The sequence below is a fragment of the Nomascus leucogenys genome, chromosome 6 (assembly GCF_006542625.1).
Source record: "Nomascus leucogenys isolate Asia chromosome 6, Asia_NLE_v1, whole genome shotgun sequence".
Taxonomy (NCBI): domain Eukaryota; kingdom Metazoa; phylum Chordata; class Mammalia; order Primates; family Hylobatidae; genus Nomascus; species Nomascus leucogenys.
The window spans coordinates 67,650,713-67,671,099 of NC_044386.1; the positions used below are offsets into that span (position 1 = coordinate 67,650,713).

The 20,387-nt window shown below is 41.8% G+C and overlaps 1 protein-coding gene across 4 annotated transcripts in view; it reads right to left on the reverse strand.

Moving 5' to 3' along the window:
* The window catches only part of RYR3 (ryanodine receptor 3), a 568,187-nt gene that overhangs the window by 145,061 nt on the left and 402,739 nt on the right, over positions 1 to 20,387 (reverse strand). For all 4 annotated transcript variants that reach the window (XM_030814359.1, XM_030814360.1, XM_030814362.1 and 1 more), the window contains exons 43-45: positions 17,722 to 17,857; positions 1,788 to 1,968; positions 222 to 333 (exon numbers count right to left, since the gene is read on the reverse strand). In XM_030814359.1, the coding sequence (XP_030670219.1) occupies positions 222 to 333; positions 1,788 to 1,968; positions 17,722 to 17,857 (429 nt within the window). The remainder of the gene's footprint in view (positions 1 to 221; positions 334 to 1,787; positions 1,969 to 17,721; positions 17,858 to 20,387) is intronic.

The window sequence follows — 20,387 nt, forward strand, 5'->3', positions numbered from 1 at the left end:
GGAGAAATCACACAAGACAGGGATCTGCCCAGGAGTCCCTCCCTGGAAAGCAGCAGAGTCACGTATCAGAGTGGAAACTACTTTTGAAATTAGCTAAAAGGGACCTAGAAAAAGGCATGTTAGCAAATGCCAGAGACAGAGGAAGAAATGAGGTTCAGGAAATCTATAGTGTTCTTGGTGTAAGTTTCTTAAAGCTGTTCTCTGGAAGCTCTATCACTTACGTGCATTTCAGGAGCACAGCGGCCCAGTAGATCTATAAGGGCCGAATAAAATGACATAATTGCATTGCCCATATGCACGATTTCTTCTTCCTCTTCATCGTCCTCCGTGCTGCTGAGAGAACCAACAGAGGGGAGGTGTGAGGAAGGTTGGCAGGCACTGCCACGCTGGGAGACATAAGCTGCTTGATATGGAAGCACTCTGCTCTTCTTGCATATCATACATCCTTTCCCTTGGAACCTCGTCTTCCTCTAGAAGTTGACAAAGTGGTTTCATTCATTAAGCTCAAGGAACCCAAATTTTTGTCCATGACATTCACAGGATTCCACGAATCTTAAGGCATGAGTACCGACATGAGCTGATCATCAGACCATAACTCCTACCAACCATTCATTCCCTTTTCCTCTCTGTGAGGGGAAGATACATGGAAAGCACATTGGACCAGGAGTCAGGAGGGCTCGGTCCCTGTCCTGGCTCTGTTGCGAATAAGCTACATGACCTTGGGCCTCAGTTTTTTTCTCATGTTGCTTGAGGAAGTGGCGAAAGCGTATGTGTAGGGTCCTTTCCAGCTCTACCAGGTCTGATGACAAAGAAAAAAGCCAACCGTCTAAAGAGTTTCTGCTGCTGGGTTATGCCCATGCTCTAGATTCTACAGTCTAATCTAAAGGCTGTGATAAAGAAAGAGACATGATCATGAGACTTGATAAAGGGAAAGTAAGACAATCAGATAATCTACCAACTATATCCTTAACATTTAAATAACAACATTATAGTGCTGTGACTTTTCACATTCTGCAGCTTTTTTTTTTTTTTTTTTTTTTTTGAGACGGAGTCTTGCTCTGTCGCCCAGGCTGGAGTGCAGTGGCGCAATCTCGGCTCACTGCAAGCTCCGCCTCCCAGGTTCACGCCATTCTCCTGCCTCAGCCTCTCCGAGTAGCTGGGACTACAGGCGCCCGCCACCAAGCCCGGCTAATTTTTTGTATTTTTAGTAGAGACGGGGTTTCACCGTGGTCTCGATCTCCTGACCTCGTGATCCGCCCGCCTCGGCCTCCCAAAGTGCTGGGATTACAAGCGTGAGCCACCGCGCCCGGCCGCTTTTTTTTTTTTTTTTAAGAAGTCAAATCAAAACACTTTCTTAATTAGTCCTTGTGCTTTCAGAAGAGGAAGTGGAGGCACTATCTGTTTTTACAAACGAGTTATGGGATGAGACACTGTGGGACAAAATACTGAAGGAAACATGCTGAAGTTAGACAAGGAGTAGAACCTTGGTCCAGGCCTTTAGCTTCCTACCCCATGGTGATACTATAGGGAGGCCAAGAGTTTGCCCACTTTGTGATTTCCAGCTGTGCTGAGCAGAGTAGAGAAAATGGAAGGGGATGAAGGTGAGGCTGATCACTAGGCTTACTGGGAGAGTCAAGGCAACACTGTGCTTGATGAAGGGCAAATATTTTAGCTGTAACTGTTAAGAACATGTGCTTTCTCTATCACCTCCTAAATCATCCGTATACCGGTAATATCTGAGAGCTCACCCACCGTATCCGTGCTGGAAGGCAACTCCATTCACTTACACTTCTCTTTTGTATCCTTGAGAGGGGAGGTCGAGCGCTGGGTTCTCAGAGATCTTAATGGCACCCTGCATGGCCGCCAACAGCCCGTTTCCCCCCTCACCCCGCAGGGCCGGGCCGAAGCACTCTGGGCGTCTGATGAGCAGCTTGACCACAACGCTGGCGTTTTCTTCCACACTCTCACCTAAGGAAGACAGACACTGTTTCCTTCTCAATGGAAAGGACAACCCCAGAATTTATTTCTAGTTGATGAGGCTGGGAGAACAGTATTTTGTTCAGCTTATCACCTATTCTTTTTTTGGTTTAGGTCAGTTAAGTGGGCAGTGGGAGTGGAGAAGGAACTAAGACATCTGTAACAGAGTGTAGTCAGTTAGTTATAAACCCCACTCACTGCATTTGAACCAGCCTCATCTACTCTTGAGATTAGGAGTTGATACTGATGGAGAAAAAGGTGGCTTTGATAAATTGGGTCAGGATCTGTTTATTTAAAGTATTAAGATCCACCATTACAGAGCAGGTTTTTACTCTTCGGCTCAGGATTTTGTACTGTAGAGATTATTTCCATATATTTAGGTCCTCAGAGGGCAATTAATAAACTACTGAGTCTACCATGGAATACTGATTCATTCCCAAATGACTTAGAGAACAGAAGGACTTTACATCTTCATTACCTCAATGAGGGCATGCAAATCTGCTTCCTTCCTTGAAAGGAAGTAAGATGGTTACTCGAGCTGGTGTGCTGCAATTAACGTTTGGGGAAGTGACATATCAGCTTCTGACTCTGTTACCCTAATACTCTCAAAGAGTCTAATACCTACCCTAGGACAGCCAGGTTTGTATGGATGGACTTCAGGTCATTTCTGGAATCATGTGTCCAGATGAAGAATCTGCTTGGTAAAGTTTTATTGGTTATTCCTAAACTTGCTCTGTGGGAAGGCAGAGGTTAGAGAATTGTATTCTGTGGTATTTGTTTTTGGATGAACCATAGATAATGAAGATAGGGTCTCATTTCGTGATCAAGTGATTAAGTGGTAGAACTGGACACTTAGGGATAGCCATTCTTTCTTAGAGCCAATATTTATATTCAAAAGTGGGTTGGTAGCTTGTTCAAACAAGTTAATAAAAAAAATACCTCTGTCTCAGATGAAATCCTAATTTGTATCTGAGAATTCATCTCTGAGCCAAGACTCAAGGGCAAGACTTTTTTTCACGTTGTGTTAGCTAAAGCCTAAAGAAAAACTTCTCTACAAAATCATAAGAGGTACCTCATTTGTGTCTGAGAATTTATCCCTGAACCCAATACCCAAAGGCAAGACTTTTTGATGTTATGTATTGGAAGCTTGAAGAAAAATTTTTCTACAGAATCATAGGGTATTTCTTGGAGAACTGAGCGATAACAGAGGTTACAATGTGATAAGCTCTCGTATTATTTATTCTTCTGCAAAAAGTTACCTCAAAATATTGGCAGACTAGAATAATAAACATTTGTTATCTCGCAGTATTTGTACAGGTCAGGGATTTTGAAGTGGCTAAGCTAGGTGGTCCTGCCTTGGGTCTCCCATGAGGTGGCAGCTGCCGTCTTCCGAAGGCCTGTCTGGGACTGGAGCATCAGCTTCCACGTTCACTCACACGGTTGTTGGCAAGAGGCCTCAGTTGTGTACTGGATGTTGGGTGGAGGCCTCAGTTTCTCACCATGTTGACCTCCCCCCAATAGGGCTGCTTGAGTGTTCTCATGATGTGGCAGCTGGCTTCCCACAGAGCAAATTATCCAGAAGGACAGTAAAGTGGAAGCCAAGCTGCCTTTAATAACCTAGTCACTTATTGTTACTTTGTCATATCCTATTCATTAGAAGTGAGTCACTAAGTCCAGCTCACATGTAAAGGGAGAATTAGGCTCTGTATTTTGGAGAGAGGAGCATTAAAGAATTTACAGACTTATTTTGAAACGATTTTAGCAGTTTAAGTTCTATTTAATAAAACATTTTATGAATCAACTTCGAAGTGTTGCGAGTAAAGCATTTTTTTTAAGAGACAGGGTCTGGCTCTGTCACCCAGGCTGGAGTACAGTGGCATGACCTCAGCTCAGTGCAGCCTCACCCTCTAGGGTTCAAGTGATCCTCCCACCTCGGCCTCTTGAGTAGCTGAGACTACAGGCACATGCTACCACAACTGGCTAATTTTTGTTTTTGTTGTTGTTGTATTTTTTTGTAAAGACAGGGTTTCACCATGTTGCCCAGGCCGTTCTCAAATTCCTGGACTCAAACAACCCCCTGCCTTGGCCTCCCAAAGTGCTGGGATTACACAAGCGTGAGCCACCACACCCTGGCAGAGCATCTGAATGAGGACCCAGAAAATCTTCTTGTTCCAGCTTTTTAGCTCATCACTGTGTGAGTACACACACTGCACAATCTCACTGGATCTTTCCCCTGTTCAGATATGCATGCTCCATCTAGTTTTAGAGTGACACTATTAGTCTAACTCAGATGCAGAGATTTCTCCCATGATGCTCAGAGGAATGGGGATGGGGTGGGGTGGCAGCTGAGCTTGCCGTCCGAATGCTCGTAATTAACTCAGGCTCACCTCTCACACCAAACTCAATCTTAAACATACCAAATGTGTCTCACAGCCTTGGAGAGTCTACCTCAGACCACAGGTGTAGTCCATTCCTAGAGCTTGGCTTGCTGACATCCTCTTTTATCACTCAAGCTTTTGCACTGTGGGCAAAATCCAAGATTGTAAGCATGTACCACTCTAAGTTTTAGAGTTGTGTAGCTCGATCCAGAAAAAAACTTATTAGACTGAATTTAAACAGCTAATCAGCTTCCATTCACGGTTTTATAGCTCAATCCTTCAAGAGTCTAAAATTTTTGTAAAGAAGTTTGTCTTCAAGTTCTATCCAATGTATCACACACCAAAAAAAAAAAAAAAAAATCAGTTTTTATTAAACCAGAATCCATGTGAAGAAAATTCTCAGGAGATACTAAAAGGGTAAAATTATCATAATAATGGGATGGTGGAAAGAATCAACATATTCTGGAAAAAGAGAAACCAAGGAGAAGTTGAGAGACATTGTACAGTTTGTAGAAGACCTCAGAGAAGGGTATGATGCCAAGTACTACGCCCATGCTCTCCTATCAGTTGAACCTACCATTTATACCTAATATAGTTTACTCACAGGAGGGATACTTACAGAAAAGCCCCAGGAGAATCTACATTTTTAAAAGCCAGTGGTCTCAGACATGGATTGGATGTATCTCACAGTTCACTACTTTCGAATGGTTTTGGCCTCCAATACTTATCAGGTAGCACATACATCAGCCCTCTCAGTTGTAATTTCTCACTACAAGAATAATAAAGCTAAAACGTTGAAATTTTAAATGTAAAAAATGAAGGAAAAAACCCAACTCTGTTAATCAAGCTTATTTGAATACTATACTCAGATTCTTTCAGTTACCTGGTGGAAATGCTTGTGGGTCAGCCACCGATTTTACCAGCATGTTGAATTCAACTTAGCTTTACCCACAGTGATTGGCATCACGAAGTTGGTGGGATATAAAACCACAATATGCAGAAGTTGAAAAATCAGACTGTGAGTTCTACGTTGAGCTTGTGATTGAAATTCATTTGCCCAATTAACCTTATTTTATTTGAGTCTCAGGCCTTCAGAACTGAACTAATTGGGTCTGCTCCTACAAGTGACCCAGGAAGCCGGCCCTTGATTACTGAATTGTGGACATCTGCGGAGAATGCAGAGCACACTCTAAGAGGAAGGAACTGAAGTGCAACCATTGCCGCTAATTAGACAGGGGACCAAGGAAAAGAATTTCCAAAGGCTTCCCAAGGCAAAGAGGATGGCATGATTAGGAGGGAGAGACAGTCTCTTCCTAATTACCTGTAGCTCAGCAAGCTTCACTGCTAACCAAATCCATTGTGGAAAAGCTAGATATTGACCTTGAGGGCATTTTTCAAGGGGGAGAGAGAGAGACTTGAGGTAAACTAGTTTTGCCCAAGGGCTTGCAACAATGCTTTCTGCTTGAGTTCTAACATGAATAATGAGCTTAATAACAGCATGAATGTTCACAGTGCCTTTCTTCAAAGGCTTCAACACTGTCTTCATGTTACTATTTTCTTTTCGACGTTCCCGAATAGTTGGATGGAAATGGAAATGATTCTCCCCACTTTACCCTGGTAAAACAGTCATACTCACCACAGGGACAGTTAGCAGGGAAATAATTATTTAACCTTCAGCCCATCACTTTTCTCACTCTCTGTGTTCTAACTCTAGTTCCTGTTTTAAAGTTCCGTTGTCTGGAACACTGTTTTTCTTCCCATTCTTTTGATGTAAACCCTCAACTTAGGTAACTCCATTTCATCCTTCAGGAGGAGCTTAAACATGGGAACCCCAGAGGACCTGTTCCTCTCAAACACCCTGTCCTCCTCCTTTGTGCCTGCTTTCCCCATTAGACTGTACATGCCATAAGAACAGGGCCTTGTGTCTGAATTATCTAACACTGTGTGCTCAAGGGTCTTGTTAACATCTGGCATATCACAAACATTCAAAAAATATATTTCTTCAATAAGTCAGTAGACTTCATTGAGACTCAAGGCAGAGACTTGAAATGACTGGATGGAAAACCAAAGGTGGCTACCCATTGTTGTATTATCCCAGGCAATTATCAGCCTCTGTTTACAAAAGCCTGCATCGTCTACTACCTCAGATTTCAATTAGTCCTAAAGAAAAGAAACATATGCCCAATCAAGTCCCACCTCAGTAAGACAGAACACGGGGCTCCAGCATGAATGAATGTACTGACACTCATTTAATTAATTTAGAGAATCCCACGGGCAGGGTAATGGCCAGGATCCAACACCTCTTTTTGCTAAATGCCATCTTTGATAGGGTACCAGGCAACTTGTATGAACTAAGTGATTCCAATTAGTAAGGACATACCATCTTCTTTTTAGGGCCTTCCAGCCTGGGAAGGGATGGACTGGAGATGTGTCTAACAGCCACTGTGATAGCACAGAGAGCAAACCAGGAATTGTTTGCCCATTTACTAATGAATTCAACTATTCATTGAGTCCATACTATATGCTAGTAACTGATCTAGAGACAGCAGACGAGCAGTAACCAGGACAGTCAAGCCTGAACCCCAGAATGAAACTAGTGGAACAGGGTCACCCCAGCAGACCTGTGGACCTGCAGCAGAGCTTTCCCACCATCTTGCAGATATGTAAGAAATAAATGCTTATTATTTTATGCCTTTGAGATTATGAAGTTATTATGTAGCAGATGCAGGCTGATATAAGAGAGTAGAAGGAGGGAATTCAGTTCCTACACAACTTAGAGTGGCCCAGGTATAAGATAATAACAACTTGGAGTAGAAAGTGGCCAGTGGAGATGGAGAGAAGATAGACTTCAGATATCTTTTAGATGCTGAATCAACAGAACTTGCTGATGGTTCCCTGATGTGGGAATAAGGAAAAAAGTTGATTCAAGGATGCTTTCTAGACTTAGTCTGAGTATCTGAAAAGTTGGTGGAGCTAGTTAAGGAGATGGAGAATCCTCGGGGAAGAACAGGTTTTGGGTGGTAATTACATACTCAGCTTTAAGATGTACAAAATTTAAGATGCGTATTAGACCTCCAAGCAGAAATACCAAGTAGATAACCAAGATATATATACAAGTCTGGGGCTCAGGGAAGAGGACAAAGCTGGCAAAGTACATCTGGGGGTCATCAGTGTATACGTGGAATTCAAAGCCAAGCGACTGCATGAAACCATGCAGGGTGGATGGCGCAGTAGTAGCCCAGATATTTTGAAGACCAGTATTTAATCACAGAATTGTGCTAAGATTTTGCCCATGTGTCTAGAGTTTGGGTCCATGTAGCTTTTTCATGAAATATGCCAAATAAAACTTGAATGCAATAGAAACCTGGAGTCAGAATTGCGGTGTGCTCTGACAAAATATGGGCATTCTCAATAAGATGATGAAAATCAGCCTTTCATGAGCACAAGGATCATAATACTGCCATTTTGTGTGAATAATGTTGATGAAGCAGATTTTTTTTTGTTTCATTCAGCTTAATTACATAGTTTTATTGAAGTATCAGGCTTCATTTACTACTCTTATCAATGAAATGGTTGATGAAATCCACATACATATATTAAGTAGGTTCTGGACTTTTGAGTCCACTGCCAAGACACTCAGTTACCACTACCATTGGAATCCCACAGGGCCCTTGGAGGCAAGCTGCTGAGAAATTCACTTAGTGTGAAAAGAATGTAGCTGACATCCTTTCACCCCAGCCAGCTTTTCTCATTTTGGTGCTCTGGGCCTAGATTTGCCATTGGCTTCTTTATTTGAGGAATTTATTTTCTATTACTGGTAGTGTTTTGACTGTCTACTTATTTCTGGACTTTGATGCTGTTTCACTTTGAATTTTTACAGATGGAGGCACATTTCCTTGTCTCTGTCACTAGGAGCCCTTTACCTGTCTGATAGATTTCCTTTCCTTTTCTCAGGTATAAAGATTCTAGGAAGTCCAGTGGGAGAATGAAGAAGGTGGGGTAGGCAAGACTGTACACGCTTTATACTATGGTTTCAATGATGGTGCCCCCTCCAAAATTTATGTGGAAACTTAATCCCTAATGCAACAGTGTGTTAGGCCATTCTTGCATTGCCATAAAAAAATATCTGAGACTGAGTAATTTATAAAGAAAAGAGGTTTAATTGGCTCATTGGTTCTGCAGGCTATACAGGAAACATGGTGCCAGCAACTGCTTGGTTTCTGGTGAGGCCTTGGGAAACTTTTACTCACAGCAGAAGGTGAAGGGGGAGCAGGTGTCTCAGAGAACGAGAGAAAGAGTGGGAGGAAGTACCACACACTTAAGCAACCAGAGCTTATGAGAACTCACTAGTGTGAGGACAGCACCAAGCCAAGAGGCATCTGCCCCCATGATCTAAACACCTCCCACCAGGCCTCACCCCCAACATTCGGGATGAGAATTCAACATGAGATTTAGAGGAGACAACATCCAAACCATATTAAACAGTAGTAGGAAGTGTGGCCTTTGGGAGGTGATTAAGTTATAAGGATCTCTGCCCGCACCAGTGGGATTAGTACCCTTATAAAAGGGTTTAAAATTGAAGGGATGTTCTCTTGCCCTTCAATTGATTCTGCCATGTGAGGACACAGTGTTCCTCTTCTCCAGAGGATGCAGCAACATGGTACTATCTTGGAAGCAGAGAGCAGCCCTCCCAGACATCAATCTTACTGGTGCCTTGTTCTTGAACTTCCCAGTCTTCAGAGCTGTGAGAAATAAATTTCTGTCTTTATAAATTATCCAGTCTCAGGTATTTTGTTACTGCAGTATAAATGGACTAAGATACCTTACAGTTAGTACAAAGGTGTAACACAGATGTTAAGAATCCAGCTGCAACTAGCCATATCTCAAATGTACCTTATATTCTACCTTCTTATCACTCTAGCATGATGTGTCTCCTGAGTACAACATTGCGATGTTGTTCCTATTTGTCTTAAACTGTTATTTAAATCTTTTGCCATTGGTTAATTTTTCAAGAGCTTGCTGAATCTTTTCAACTGTTTTATAAATTTGAGAACAAAACTATGTCTCACACATTTAGTCTTAACCATGCCTAGTCTAGTACCAATCACACTGAAGAATGGTTAACATGCCCTTTCTGACTCTAAAAACATGAATACAAGGGCAGAAATAAACCAGATGATTCTGAAGTGTCTACACCTTATATGCCCTTCGAAGCTAAGATGACACTTTGTACTCTCAACCCTAAAAGATGTATGTATCCCAGCACAACAGTCTATCCACATGCTCTCCCTTTAGGACTTTGTTAAACTATATCCATTTATTTCAAGACGTTATTCAACACTTTCCTTCTTCCTCATGCATCCCTTGACTAATTCTACCAGATTCCAATAAACACCATCATTTTGGCATGCCAACGTCTCATGTGTCACTATGTAGGTAGGTGTGGTTGATTACAAAGTTTTTAGTAATTATTCCACACATGTTTCTGATTACTCTACTTGGGTTTTCTCTGTTTCCTGCTTTGAGTTGCAGGAAGTGACTTCTGGGCAGGACTTCTAGAGCATCACGTTTCACAGCCCCGCATAGACTCGTCACATGTCGCATGATGGATGCCCAAGTTATGGCCACTGATAATAAATCTACCTAGGAAAGCAGATTCAGCAAAGCTAGGAGGAGATATTAGGTTCCTTAAACTAAGTTTGTAGTCTGGGGAAGATATCGCTGTAACTCTCCAAGGACTCTAAGAAAACACAGAATAACTTTTCCCTTTTTCTTGTGGGATTGATAGGAAACCTTTTCCTTCTCAGATTAATCTAATAGGAAGGGATTAATCACAGACATCCAAACACATCTGTGCTTAGCCTGGCTACAGTGTTTGCAACTGCCGGGAAAATAGAACCTTATTGACTTCATTACTTCTAGAGTTAAACACAAACCAAGGCTTCTCAACAGCTAATAAAAATAAAGTGAAGCAAATTATATGCCTTGAAACATTTTCTTAAAGACAAATATTTAAGAAGATTTACTACAAACATTAAGAAATAATAGTGAATTAATGTTAGAAAGAGTTTTCTATTTCCATTATTTTGATATATTAAAAGTTTTTGATTTGGCTTAAAATTTTTAAATTAGCACCAAACAGTGATTAAATAATACCACAATTTTTTACAAGCTCAAAGGAGAAAATGTTGTTTCTCCTTGTTCATTATGGAGACAGGAAGACAACAGTGCACAATGGTTCGTAAAATTTGGCCTCTGGTGTCAAACTGCTTGATTCAATTTCCGGCTTTACTTTCTACTACCTATGAGACTCTGGGCAAGGTATTTAATCTAAGCTTCAGGGTCTTCATCTATAAGATGAAGATAATTGTATCCACTTGCTATGGTCTGGAAATTTGTGTCCCCCCACCCTCCAAAATTCATATGTTGAAATCCTAACTGTCCAGGTGACAATATTAGGCAGTAGGGCCTTTGGTGGTTAATTAAGTCATAAGGGCAGAGCCCTCATGAATGGGATTTGTGCCATTATAAAAGAGGCCCCAGAGAGCTGCCTTGCCTCTTCCACCATGTGAGAACACAGTGAGAAGGCACCATCTATGAAATCAGGAAACCTCACCAGACACTGAATCTGCCAGCACCTTGATCCTGGACTTCCCAGCTTTCGGAAGTGTAAGAGATAAATTTATGTTGTTTATAAGCTACCTTGTCTGTGGTATTTTGTTATGGCAGCCTGAACAGACTAAGATACTTCCCTCATTGGATTGTCGTATAATTTAATATATGTGTTTTGAACAGTGCCTGGTACATGGTAAATGCTCAATAAGTGTTAGCTGTTGTCATCCTCACCACAACCCTCACCACTCCCATCATCACTCACCATCATTCACCACACTCACCCTTATAACCCCCCTGTATGACCATGCACCACCCAACCATCATATCCCATCATCACCATCATCATCACCCACCACCATCACCATGTCTACCTTCACTAACCACCACCCACCTCAATCACCCTACAGCTCACTATAACCACTGACCAACTATCATATTCCACTATCATTAGCATCATCACCATTCATCACCCACTATCACAACCCTCACCACCACTCACCATTACCACCATTACTCACTATGAACACCCCTATCACCCACAATAATCATCTACCACCACCCACCATCATCTACCATCACCCACCATGAATACTTCCATCATCTGCCATGATTCCTTATATCACTTTTATATTACATTGCTGAGCAGAGGTCACAAAAGTATTCAGAAAGTCCTTTTGAATCACCTTTTAGACATAAGGACTTATAAAGGGTTTTAAGATCCCAAAGAAATCTGTTTATTACAGTTTTCCCATTTCCAATACCCTACCACTCTCGTAAAGATCATGAACAAAACTATCATAACTATAAGTTTATAAGGTTTGTGTTACTGGGCTAATCTAAGTTTTCCATGGATTATTTCATTTAAGCCTCACAACTCTGTGAGGCATACATTATTATCATCTCTGTTTTACACATAAAAAAGCACTGAGGTTAGGCATTTTGACTAACTTGCTTAAATTCACATAACTAGTAAATGGTAGAGCCAAATTTGAACCCAAGATACTCCATTCTCCAGCCCAAACACTTCTGTAACATTCTGTTGTGAGTGAGCCACTATTCCTCCTCCTAAGTATTTAGAAATATTCTCATTTTTCTTTTTCATACTCTCCACATTTTTCTTTTTCATGCCTTCGCCTGTGGAAACCTACCGTGAAGCATTTGAGCTACTGATGGACTGCAAATCTACTTAGTTCTAATCTGTTGATTGATTGATTTCTATCCTACAAATTCAATTAGGGGTATCTCTATATGGATATTGTATACAGAAAAATCAATATGATGTGACCCAAGCCAAGCTTATTACCTTCCATCTCAAACCATTTTGCTTCTTCTGACATCCTTATTTCTTTCTCTCTACCCTCAAATCTCTAAGCTTCAATGTGACCTCTGTTCCTTTTCTCTCAACATACCTAGGCTCAGCCATCATCATCGCCATTCAGTGCTTGATACAATTTCTATATTTGTCCCTGCCCAAATCTCATGTTGAATTGTAATCCCCAATGCTGGAGGTGGGGCCTGGTGCGAGGTGTTTGAATCATGGGGGCAGATCACTCACAGCTTGGTGCTGTCTTCACGATAGTGAGTTCTTAAGAGATCTGGCCATTCAAAAGTGTGTGGCACCTCCCCCTTGCCTTATGCCTGCTTTCACCATATGATGTGCCTATTCCCCCTTCACCTTCTGCCATAATTGAAAGCTCCCAGAGGCTTCACCAGAAGCCAAGCAGATGCTAGCACCATGCTTCCTGTAAAGCCTGCAGAACCACGAGCCAATTAAACTTCTTTCATTAACAAATCACCCAGTGACAGGTATTTTTTTATAGCAATGCAAGAATGGCCTCATACTGACCATTTGTACCAAAGAGTGGGGTATTGCTATAAAGACACCTGAAAATGTGGAAGCAGCTTTGGGACTGGGTAGGCGGCAGAGATTGAAAGCGTTTGTAGGGCTCAGAAGAAGATGACAGGAAGTTTGGAACTTCCTGGAGACTGGTTAAATGGTTGTGACCAAAATGCTGACAGTGAAGTCCAAGCTGCTGAGGTCTCAGATGGAAATGAGGAACTTATTTGGAATTGGAGCAAAGGTCATGCATATTATGCATTAGTAAAGAACTTGGCTGCATTCTGTTCATGCCTTAGGGATGGATGGAAGTTTGAACTTGAGAGTGATGACCTAGGGTATCCTGGTGGAAGAAACTTCTAAGCAGCAAAGTGTTCAAGAAGTGGCCTGGCAGCCGGGCGTGGTGGCTCACGCCCGTAATGCCAGCACTTTGGGAGGCCGAGCTGGGTGGATCACGAAGTCAGGAGATCGAGACCATACTGGCTAATGTGGTGAAACCCCGTGTCTACTAAAAATACAAAAAATTAGCCAGGCATGGTGGTGGGCGCCTGTAGTCCCAGCTATTCGGGAGGCTGAGGCAGGAGAATGGCGTGAACCTCAGAGGCGGAGCTTGCAGCGAGCCGAGATCACGCCACTGCACTCCAGCCTGGCTGGCAGAGCAAGACTCCGTCTCAAAAAAAAAGAAAGAAAGAAGTGGCATGGCTGCTTCTAACAAACCTATGTTCACTTGTGAAAATGAATAAATGACTTAAAGTTGGAAATTTATTGAAACAAGAGCAGAGTGTAAAAGTTTGGAAAATTTGCAGCCTGGCCATGTGGCAAGAGAAAGAAGAGGCTTTTTAGAAGAGGAAATCAAGTGGGATGTAGAGCAACTACTTACTAGAGATATTTGCTTGACTAAAAGGAAGCCAAGTGCTAATATCCAAGACAATGAGGAAAAGGCCTCAAAGGCACTTCAGAGACCTTCGTGGCAGCCCCTCCCATCATAGGCCCAGAGGCTTATGAGGTAAGAATTAATTTGTGGGCCAGGCCCAGGGCAGCCTCATGACATTGCTCCCCATATATCCTGGCTGCTCCAACTCTAGCTGTGGCTCAAATGGGCCCAGCTAAAGCTTGGGCTGCCACTTCAGAGAGTGCAAGCCATAACTCTTGGCAGTTTCCACGTAGTGTTAAGCCTATAGGTATGCAAAATGCAACAGTGGAGAACACTTGTCAGCCTCCACCTAGATTTCAGAGGATGTATGGAAAAGCCTGGGTCCCCAGGCAGAATCCTGCTGCAGGGGTGGAGCCCCACAGAATACCTCTACTAGGGCAGTACAGAGGGGAAATGTGGGGTTGGAGGCTCCATGCAGAGTCCCTCCTGGGGTACTGCCTAGTGGAGCTGTGGGGAGGGGGCTACCACCCTCCAGACCCCAGGATGGTAGAGCCACTCGCATGCCTATAGTCCCAGCTACTTGGAAGGCTGAAATGGGAGGATTGTTTGAGCCTAGGAGGTCGAGGCTGCAGTCAGCTGAGATTGCACCACTGCACTCCAGCCTGGGCGACAGAGTGAGACCCTGTCTCAAAAAAAAAAAAAAAAAAAAGTGTATGGCACCTCCAGCCTCTCTACTCTCTCTCTCTCTTCCTCCTGATTTCACCATGTGACATGCCTAGTCCATCTTTGCCTTCTGCCATGATTGGAAGCTCCCTGAGGCTTCGTCAGAAGTTTAGTAGATACCAGCACCATGCTTCCTATAAAGCCTACAAAACTGTGAGCCAATTAAACCTCTTTTCTTAATAAATTATCAAGTCTCAGATATTTCTCTATAGCAATGCAAGAATGGTCTAATACAGTCCTATGAATTCCACCTCTGTAATTTCTTTAAAATGTATCTCTTCCAGTCCATTTTACCAACACCATAATAATTTAGAAACTCATTATTCTAATCTGAGCACAGAACCCATGAGTGGGTATCAACCCATCAGTCTCTATTCTGTTAAAAAGTTTTGCAGTTCTCTACACACTGAATCAATACTGAACTTTTCAACTTGGCATTTAGGTTTTCCCCATTATAATCACCTACCTTTTAAACCTTATGTCTTACCACTGCCATCCATGCATCTACCCTCCAGACTGACAGATCATTGGGTATCTTAGTCTGTTTTGTGCTGCTATAACAGAATATCAAAGACTAGGTAATTTATAAAATATGGAGGTTTATTTGGCTCATGGTTCTGGAGGCTGAGAAGTCCAAGATCAAGGGGGTGCATCTGTTAAGTGCCTTCTTGCTGCATCATAACATGGCAGAAGGCATCACATGGCAAGAGAGTGAGCACAAGAAAGCAAGATGTTGAACTTGTGGCCTCAAGCCATTTTATAATGGGCATTAATCCATTCACGAGGTGTTGGGTCCTCATGACCTAACACCTCCAATTAGGCCCCATCTCCCAACACTCAGGATTAAGTTTCTAAAACATGCTTTTTAGGGGATACATTTAAACAATAGTACTAGGTTTCCTGAGCACAGTATGCTTTAGCCTTTGAGCTACTGTACATGCTGCTCCTCAACTGAATCTATGTATTTGGGAGCTTGACCTTTCAAAGCTTATCTCTAACATCACCTCCTCCATTAGGCCTTTTCTGATCTCCTCAATAAGATATGTTTCCCGTCTTGAACCCCTTCAGTGCTCTCTCCCTGCCTTACGCCATTTTTATTGTAGTGATCTCTGTCCATGTCTCCTCCCCTTAGAAGACTGAAAATTCTTTGAAAGGAGAAGCTGACATCCTTTGCCAAAACTAGACATGGCTATGTATTAGATATGAGTTCTAAATTTCTTTTCAAAGAATATGTCAGTATGTTCAATTCTTTGCCTTCTACTTTTAAACTTAACTTCCTCATAAAGCAACATTTTTCGATTACCTGCTCCACCCTGACTCATTCTGATCACCTGCTCCACCCTGACTCATTCCAATTACCTGCTACCTGCTCTGTCCTGACTCCTGCCAAAGCCCTCACCCCGTCATTCTATTTAAATTAGCCAATGGGAATTAGTTTAGCCTGTGCTGTCTAACCCTAGCCAACAGGGGAAGTGCATCAGGAATAAAAACGCCTTCCCCTCCTTTGTCCAAGTGTGTGCTCACCATTGCTCCATCTGTAAGGGTGCACCCTTCTATAGAAGTACCTTGCCTTGCTGAGAATTAAAAAGAAAATTTTATATTCAAATGCTATTTCTTTTGCAGCACCGAAACTTTATATATAACACTATTATAGAGACAAAATAAACATTAAACTAAAATCCACAAATATTTCTACTGATGGGCCAGTTTGCCAGAGTTTGTTGCATTATAAAATTGTAGTGCAGAAAATATATTGAAAAGATATAAAATAACTTGAAAACAAAAGGGGTGCACTGAACATTTTGGTCTAGAGTTTAGTCCAATATGGTTTACCTAACCCACAAAAGCAAGTGTTAGAATTTATGCAATCTGGGTAGAAGAAGAGCCTGCCTTCATGACCCAGGTAGATGGTCTCATAAAATGACTCAAAAAGCTCTTGATCTTGACTGTGAAGATGACCAAGATGAATAAATTGGTCCTGCCTTGATCAGATTTGTCTGCAAACAATCTATTTACATAATTTGGCGAGCTGTATAAATTCTTAATCTTTATACATCCACACTTCATACTTTACACATACTTCATACATCCACTTCATACATCCACAAATTTGCTTTACTCTTACATTAACTCTACATTAATTCTGGACATGTGATAATTTGGATACAAAGTGAACGCGGCTATTAGAGGATACTGTAAAACTGCCCGCGAGAGAAGAAAATGGAGGTTAGCAAAGCTGGTGATAAACACAGAAGGAAGCAGTGATGAAAACACAGAGAGAAGCAGAGAGAGTTGATTAGGAAGTTGGCTGGGTGGGTCCCAGGGGAATAAAACACAACCACCTCAAGGCCTGCAATCTATCCAGGGCAAGGAGAAAAGAAAGCATTTAAATATTATGACTATAGTGTAGTACCGTGAAGAAAAGCAAGCAGGTGCAATGGGAGGGTAGAGAGACAACAAGAAAAGCACATGGGAATATAACGATCACATTATGTCAACGTATTTTGAGACAAATTGTTATACTTAGAACAATTGGCATGATTGTGTGTTAGCTACAATCTCTCTTTGAGATCACCTAACCTGCTTAGTGCAATTTGTTAGCCTGGAACCCCAAACTGAGAGAACAGAGAGGGACTATAACTATAATGTCAATACAAGTGAATTAGTATTATAACAAAAACTCTTAGGAGACAAGGCTCATTTTCAAGAAAGTACCCCACTTATTTTACATAATATTCAGCATATTATTCCAGAGCAACTAAAGAATTCTGGTAGTGTTGGAATTCACTATAAATGGGAGGTAAATTGTATTATGAAGAATAATATTTAGGGTTGCTATAGCAATTTTTTTCTCCTAGGAGTTTACTTATCTTTTACAGCTACTCAGTTATACTTGATTTTATCCATCCATCCATCCATCCATCCATCCATCCATCCATCCATCCATCCAGGGATCTAGATGTACATGTGCATTTAGCTCTGTGAAACAGGTGAGGTATTAATGATGATATTCATAAGGCCCCCTTTTACAGTGCAGAGATGACAAGTCCAACCTCAGGCAGTGAGTTTCTTGCTGGACCTGGGACTAATGCTCAGTGCTCTGTTCACTGGACTCTACTCTTTATCCTTGTCTGGCCTTATTCTGAGATTTCTCTTGCCAGCCACCAAACACTTGTGATTCTCCCTGAGATTTCTCTTGCCAGCCACCAAACCCCTATTTTCAGATAAGAAGCAATGGAAAGGATATCCTTTTCCTTGTACGTATCCATGATCATGCTATTCTGGGTATAAAAGGTATGGAAAAATGTGGGACTCACTGTTCACGAAGACGGCAAACCTCAGGAAGGACAGGTAGCGTTCCCCTTCAATGGGGTTCCAGCTGACATCAGGGTATCCTTTGGCCAGAAGCATGGGGCAGCTCTGTAGGCCACAGCCTGCCAAGTAGGTTACCACCTGCCAGAAATAGTACAAAAGTGTTCTCTCATATGCATTAGGATGGCTATTAAAAAACACACCTCAAAAAATAACAAGTGTTGGTTGAGGATGTAGAGAAGTTGGAACTCCTGTGCATTGCTGGTGAGAATGTAAAATGGTACAGCCACGGTGGAAAACAGTACTACAGATCCTCAGAAAATTAAAAACAGAATTGCTATATGATCCAGCAATTCCACTTCTGGGTATCTACCCCCAAATAATTGAAAGCTAAAATGTGGAAGCAACCCACGTGGCCACTGATGGATGAATGAATGAATAAGCGAAATGTGATATATACATACAATGGGTTATTCAGCCTTAAACAGGAACAGAATTTTGATATATGCTACAATGTGATGAACATTGAGGACATTCGCTAAGTGAAATAAGCCAGTCACAAAAAGACAAATACCATATCGTTCCATTCATAGGAGGTAATTCGAGTAGTAAAACCCATAAAGACAGAAAGTAGAATGGTGGTTGCCAGGGACTTGGGGGAGGGGAGGGAAGAATGAAAAGTTATTGTTAAGTGGGTCTAGAATTTCAGTTTTACAAGATGAAAATAGTTATGGAGATAGATGGTGGTGACAATTCAACAACATTACAAAAGTACTGAATACTACATATACAGTTAAAAATGATCAAGATAGTAAATTATATATTTTGTGTATTTTAACACAATAAAAAAATTTAAAAATAAATCTTACACATATATAAGAAACAAACAAAAAAAAACTGCTCAAGTTTTTATTTATTTTTTTTTTATGAGATAGCTGTGAGGCCTGTGAAATTCTAAGAACTGAAAGGCTTCCATTTCCCTAGAGGCTAGAAAGAGCCTCCAATTCATTTTTTGTTTCCAAGTAATTAACAAGATTGATTATCATTGTTATGTAGGAACACACCATGTACTGTCAGTTTCTGGTTTTCCCAGTTCTGGCAAGAGGGAGCTGTCATTTAAAAATAAGCCTAGCTAGCGTACATCTGGGGAGATAACAGTGCAGGAAAAGAAGGGCCCACTGGGGGCTGGCCATGTTCATTTGGCCATGGTATTGCAAGGCCACAATATTCAGTCACTGATTGACCCAGACTGGGCCCTTGAGTAATCAGGGGTGTCTACTCTCGTTCTGCATCCACCACAGTTGCCCAAAGTCAAAAGCCAAGATGTTAAGGTTGGAATGGCCAGAAAGAGAGATCCCCATCCATTAAGGACTGGGATTGGTGGTGGTCTCTTTGCTTCCAGGTTACCACTTATCACGAGATCTCTGTGCTAGGATCTTACAGACGATTTTATATTCTGTTCTACTTTTCAGCAGCTGTCAGGCAAAAAGCCTGGCAAATATACCTTTGTTTAAAACACAGTTGCTATTCTAATTTCACCTTTGGTATCTTATGTATACACAGAGAAGAGGAGAATCCACAGTGCTCCAAAATCCTCAAAGTCAGGGATGGTGTTTTTAAGAATTTTTTAACCTCCAGGGCCTAGCACATAGTAGCTATTCAATAAATGTTTGTTCAATGAATCACTTACTTGCTGCTGTCAAATATTCTATTTTGCAAGTATAATAAAAATAAGGCCAAACTCAGCAAGAATCTATCACCACACTTTTTCCTTCTTAAACCAGTAAAGATAATATTCTGTTTAGAGTTCAGATTTGATTTTGTCTTTAAAATGTCAAGGAAGCATCAATAAGGGCCAGAATTGGGCAGAGTTTTCAAGATTGCAGGTGCAGACACTTCACAGGTTGCTATAATTGCCCATATGAGAAAGAGAGAGAGAAAGAAAGAGTGTGTGTGCGTGTGTGTGTGCATATGCGTGTGTGTATGTGTTGGGGTAGGGCTACTGTTCAATCCTAAATGATCTAATTTCTGGCGTGATCAATAGAAGGGAGAAACTCCAGCATACCCGTCCTTTGCTGTTCTTCCCTGTGAACCAAACTTGGGTAATTTCCTGACATTGGGCTGAATAAAGTCTATGGCAGTGTGCTAAGCCACCCCAACTACTTGAAAACGGTGTGGCAAACCTCATCCCCTTTACAGATTTCCCGAAGTGCCCATTTCTCCCCTCTCCCAGCTTGCTGGCCTGCGTTAATCACATCTGACTTCTTCCAGTGGAGGCTCCATGTCTTTGCTGAGCAACATTGTTTCAAAAGATGAACTGAGGCTGAGAATAGGATATGGAGTGCAAAACCTTGTGGCATTGCCTTGTCAAAGAAGACCCATTCAGCTGCTTTTCACACAAGCATTGGTTATCATCACACCACCTAAAACACTGAGCTATTTATTGTCATCTAAATGTATGAATAATAGAGTTTGGCTGAGGTCTTTCCCTCTAGAAGCAGAGACCATGAATAGACACAGCATTTATGGAAGCTCTCACGACAGGTGGCATGGTGCTTGAGTCTTGTGTGTATGTAGGAGGTGGCTGGTACCCTTCACAACACAGGCCTACTGGGCCTGGAGGAGCAACTTCTAGCATTTCCCTCTGGTCTGGTCATTTTCACTTACTCCT